This window comes from Camelina sativa, chromosome 4 (genome assembly GCF_000633955.1).
Source record: "Camelina sativa cultivar DH55 chromosome 4, Cs, whole genome shotgun sequence".
NCBI classification, from domain to species: Eukaryota; Viridiplantae; Streptophyta; class Magnoliopsida; order Brassicales; family Brassicaceae; genus Camelina; species Camelina sativa.
The window spans coordinates 24120013-24126012 of record NC_025688.1 but is presented as its reverse complement, the minus strand read 5'-3'; the positions used below and the strand labels follow the sequence as shown (position 1 = coordinate 24126012).

At 35.0% G+C, this 6000-nt stretch overlaps 1 protein-coding gene across 1 annotated transcript in view; it reads right to left on the bottom strand.

Moving 5' to 3' along the window:
• The window catches only part of LOC104784238 (F-box protein At2g43440-like), a 1837-nt gene extending 1341 nt beyond the window's left edge, over nucleotides 1–496 (bottom strand). The window contains exon 1 of the mRNA XM_019244217.1: nucleotides 67–496. Within this exon, the coding sequence (XP_019099762.1) occupies nucleotides 67–495 (429 nt within the window). The 5' untranslated portion in view covers nucleotide 496. The remainder of the gene's footprint in view (nucleotides 1–66) is intronic.

The window sequence follows — 6000 nt, the reverse complement described above, 5'->3', positions numbered from 1 at the left end:
AAAAATTTAAAAAAAAAAAAAAAAAAGTAGGATTACGTACGAACCATTTATAAATCGGGAGGACACTGGATCTGGGGCGGATGGGAACCGCAGGAGTTGTCCGGTCGAGGGGTTCAAAACGATGATAGACTCTGGTTCAGCTATGCAGACCAAACCGTCGCAAGTCATCAAGGGCCGTGCGTCGCAATTCATCGAGGGTCTTGCGTCGCGGAAGTGTATATAGACGATCACTTCGTCGTCCCATTCGTCGAGACGGGCCTGACGGATGATTCTCGGACGGTCGCCACAGTCGCAGTTGTAAGCAGCGATGATTCTCCGGGTCTTTTTAACATTCATACGCCTTTCAACGAACATCTTCGATTCCAGGATTGATCTCCATTGTTTTGAGACGGTTTTAAACTTAAGGATTGATTTCGAGGGCAGTCTGAGGAATATTTCTTCTAATAAATCGGGAACTATGTAGATCAAATTAGTGTTTTTTTCTTCTTCCACCATCTTTGTTGCTTGCATGCTTTTGTTCTTTTTCTGACTTCTGTCTGAGAAACTCTATTCCGATCCCGTGAATTTATATATAATCTATTAATATCATAAATTAATAGTTATATAAATTTATTCGAACATATCTAAAACCTTTCAACAATATATAATTCTTATATTCCAGTTTTCGTTAGTTATTTTTATTGTATTACACATTTTTTGGTGTTGTGTTTATTTTTTATATATAATATTAATACTATAATTACTTTATAAGCATTCTATGTATGTTCCAAAAAAAAGATAAATAATAATCTAGTGTTATAGATAATAACCATGCACACCTTTTCTAATTTTTGAACCTGTTTTAATTTTATTTGGATAAAGTTAAATCTCTAAAAAATAATATTTATTTTAACAAGAAACAAAAATGATATGGTCAAAATATAAAATAAACAATGATAATAATTTTAGAGATTGCTCTATCAAATCCTAGTCAGCACAGATCCTTCTTGAATCCACTATTTTATTCTTGATTATCTAGAGTTGGCAGTATTACTCTTGAATTATGTAAATAAAACCTCTATAAATTAATAACATCATAATTAAGATATATTATTAACTTGTTCGATAAATTTTAAGAAATATGTGTCTAAATTAATTAAAGGTACTTAAAAATAATAATAATGAGTTACAACTTACAACTTATAAGTAAGAAAGATAACCACAAAACTTTTTGAAACAGTAAATATACTAAAATTAATTATAAGAAAAATTAACATTAATTCAAGGAAAAACAAACAATACAAAAGTCAAAATTCACTAACTATATTGTTTATATATATATATATATATTTATACAATTATTATTTTTAGAGTATTTGATGGGACTATAAGAAAAAGGCTGAGGAAAGCTTGCAGGTTTGTGTGCATAATGGTGGATTAATGAAAAGCTTGAAGTTAGACCATAGTGGGGAACAGTTAAAGAAGAATACCAAACCCGAAGAATTTATAATTGTATTGATATGCTCAAATTAATCCCTAGAGCTACTCTCTTAAATTTGGAGGTCACTGCAGTACTTAGGGGTCGAATTCCACAAAGACTCTAGACTATTCAATAAATTATAGAATTTTGTAATTAAGCTAAACAAATTAATTTGAATTAAAATAGCAATGCAAAAATATTAAATTAAACTGTTGTGAAATCAGAAAATCAAAAGGTTAAGCCTAGGAAATTTTTTAGGAAATTATGAAATATTAAATCAGATAATTTAATTAAGGTTCAAGCAATTAAAAATCAGATCTAGAACTCTAAACAATTTTGTAAAACAATTCAGCTCTCACTGCAATTATTATCTAAATTTGAAACTAGAAAATCCAAATCTCTTTGTAAAATTCTTAGTTAAAAATCAGCTTTAAGAACAAGTTTAGATAAGTTCACAAAATTATTAATTCAAATCTCTTTGTAATAAATAATTTTGCTCATCAATGGTTTAATCAGGAAAACAATCATATTCTCATATTTAATTTATTTTCCTATGATAACAATTCTAGGTGACCAATCAAGAATTATTGTGAAGAACAACCAAAGATGAAGATCATAAAAGATTAAGAACCCTTAAAATCACAGATCTAATAAATCATAAAAACCCTATGAAAAACCCTAAACCTAACAAGCAAACTACTCAGACATATTCAATGAAGAACAGAACATATTTCTGAATAATAAGCAATAGATTATTGAATAGTAAAAAGGGAGTTTAGAAATCTTCTCTCTACAAAGAATTCAGATTCTTCTCTCCCAAAAGCTCTCAATAATCTCTCTCTCAAAAATTGCTAGAAAATAACTTCGAGGTTTCTAAAACCCAAAAATAAAATATATACATATTAAAACACGTCCAGAGGCTTATGATGCAATTGTGGAAGACTTCGGGCAAAATTGTAAAACTTCCAATTCTTGTTCTCTCATCGGGTAAACAAGGGTGTCGATCGATGCTGAGGTGGTGTCCATCGACACCATCACTCTGTTTCGACTCCAAGTTTATTTCCTCCGGGTTAAATGCTCCAAAATGTCTAAATTGCTCCACTTCGCTCCATCAGTGCCAAAATCCTAGAAAACCTGTAATGACACAAAAACAACCTAGACNCTTTGTAATAAATAATTTTGCTCATCAATGGTTTAATCAGGAAAACAATCATATTCTCATATTTAATTTATTTTCCTATGATAACAATTCTAGGTGACCAATCAAGAATTATTGTGAAGAACAACCAAAGATGAAGATCATAAAAGATTAAGAACCCTTAAAATCACAGATCTAATAAATCATAAAAACCCTATGAAAAACCCTAAACCTAACAAGCAAACTACTCAGACATATTCAATGAAGAACAGAACATATTTCTGAATAATAAGCAATAGATTATTGAATAGTAAAAAGGGAGTTTAGAAATCTTCTCTCTACAAAGAATTCAGATTCTTCTCTCCCAAAAGCTCTCAATAATCTCTCTCTCAAAAATTGCTAGAAAATAACTTCGAGGTTTCTAAAACCCAAAAATAAAATATATACATATTAAAACACGTCCAGAGGCTTATGATGCAATTGTGGAAGACTTCGGGCAAAATTGTAAAACTTCCAATTCTTGTTCTCTCATCGGGTAAACAAGGGTGTCGATCGATGCTGAGGTGGTGTCCATCGACACCATCACTCTGTTTCGACTCCAAGTTTATTTCCTCCGGGTTAAATGCTCCAAAATGTCTAAATTGCTCCACTTCGCTCCATCAGTGCCAAAATCCTAGAAAACCTGTAATGACACAAAAACAACCTAGACAACAAATCAAAAGACTCAAAAAGCACACTTATATCATGGTTAAAAACTGTAAAAACCATGATATATCAACTCCCCCAGACTTAGCCTTTGCTTGCCCTCAAGCAAAACAGAAACTTAGACCTGTGAAAGAGGTTTGAAAACATGGAATTCACTCAACTGCAGGTAACTGTTTTCGCACTCTTCATCGCCTTGATCTTCAGAACTTACTTCATGTACTTTGTCAATTGAGAAGCATCAACATTCCTTACTCAAATCCCACAATCCTTAGGAATCTCTAATCTCACCATTGTCATCTCATTACATAAATTAAAGCAAATACAAGTGAGTTCTTACCTTGGTGTATCGATCAATGGCATATGGACTCTCTTCTGGCCAAGACATTCTTCATACATCTCCTTTCATCTCTCTTTTCTCACTTCAAAAGGATTTTTTTTTTAAGTAATCAAAGATGTAAGTGAATATCGGGGTCATTGGTAATTTACCTACCCCTCACTTCCAAGCTTTGTGTGATCATTTGACTCAAGAGTAGAATAATGGGGTCACAGGTAATTTACCTATCCCTCTAAACTGATCAAAATCATCTCATCTTTTATTTTCTTCTCTTCTCTTTTTTTTTATCACTTTTTTTTTTGAAGTACTGAAGGGAAAAGAGAGGGAAGACATACTTTGAAAAATTGCACTGTCTTGTATGGCCGGAAGAAGAAATTTAGTCCACTGATCTCAAACCCCAAAGCAAGAGATTAAGTCCGGTTAAAATCCTGATAAAAGTTGAGACAACGTTGGTTTAACTAGATATCCTTTGAATAAGGGCTTTCAGGATTGTTGATACAACTCATAGTCGTTTCCACACTTCATTTCTGAGGTCAAGCTTAGTCAAGAATCATTAGAGTGTTAGCCAAAGAACAGTAACGATTAGTTAGAGATCATAATTCCAAAAGAAAACAAAAATTTGACTCAATAAAAATAAAATACGGTTTTGACACAAGTTAGTTGTTAGTACTAACCTCCCCCAGACTTAAACGACACTATCCCCAGTGTTTTCAAGCAAGAGAAAGGTAAAGAAACAAAAATGTATTTGAAAATTGTAAAGAAAAGATGAACATTCTCGGGTTACCAATCGGTGTCGACCGACACCAAAGTGGTGTCGATCGACACCCTCGATGAACAATGAATATTGGCCGAAACTCCTTGTTAGTTGCAGTTAATTGTGTTGTTGAGTTGTTAGATCAATCCTTTGATGTTAATTCTGTTAAGAAAGCACTCAAACACAAACACAGGTTAAAAGCAACATGATAGATAGATAGTTCATAAGTTCAAACGAATTTCAAACACAAACTGACTCAATGCAAGAATAAAAATGACTCAATCCTAAAAAGAGAAAAAGATAAAGAAAACCATGATCAGAAGCTAGCAGAAACATCGTCGTCATCAGAGACGGAATTAGCAGGTGATGAAGACGCGGAAGGTGATCTGGTCCTAGTAGGATGAATGCAGCAACTAGACATCCTGGCCATGCCGTTCCAGATAGAACGCAAAGCAGAAATCACATAGGCCTGATGAGCTCCCTGAGACATAGTGGTGGGATTCTCCGGTGGCTCTGCAAACTCAAGTAAAGACCCAATCTCAAAACCCCCAGCAGGGTTAGTAGCAGGTGCAGCAGTGGAAGCAGTACGTGAAACGCGATGGCGACGAGAAGGAGGGCAAGCAATGTAAGCATCAGCAGAAGGGTGAAAACATAACTGCTCGGGATCCCGACTAATGGTAGTAAGATCAGGTCGCGGAAGGCGAACAAAGTGCTCTCCCGTGTCATCAATAAACCTCGACAACAAGCCTGGTTTCAGCCAATGTGTACTCCTCAAATATTGCTCGTCCATGAGATGTCTCTTAGTGACAACGCTATAACCATCAATAGGAATTCTCTTGAACTGAAGAATTGCAGTAATAAGGCTCCCCACAGCCTCTTTCTTAGTGTTAGTACCCAAAAACGGTTTGATCTGCAAATCAACCAAGTGGTGTGCAAAAATAGCCCCAAAGTTCAGGCATAAAGGGTCACGACGCTGCTCAAGAGAAAGAGAAGGAATCAAACGGCCAACTCCAAGGCTCAAGAAATAAAGCTCTGCTGCTCTCATCTTGTTAGGCTCCATCTTACACTGAAAAGTGGTACCAAGAGCCCGAAGAATATACCTGAGCACCAGATGGCGGACTTCTGACTGAAGAGATGTCTTGGAATCATACTCTCCAAGTCCTATGTAAGACCACAAATCAGAGAGATCCTCATAATACTTGGGCAAAACAGTGGGTTGATGCCAACGAATCCAACCAAAGACATCACAAAGTTTTTCAAAAGAGATAACATAAGGCAGTCCATTGATGAAGAAATGCATTTGACCGTCACTTGCTGATGGTGCCTGCTCATTCTCATAAGTGATCCTAACAGAAGCCATAAACTGCCGCACTAAATCCGGATAAAGATCATACTGCTTAGTACAGACAGTTCCAATATTCATCTTATCCAGCAATCCTAAAACTTCATCATAAATTCCCAGTCTACGAAGAACAGCAGGATCAACAAACCTTGTAGGCTCAATAACAACATCTAACCAAGCATTATATAGCATTGTCTCATATTCTCCCAAAACATACAGTGGCCTATTGATGAATTCAGGTTTCTTAAGCTCTGCAATAGGATTCTCC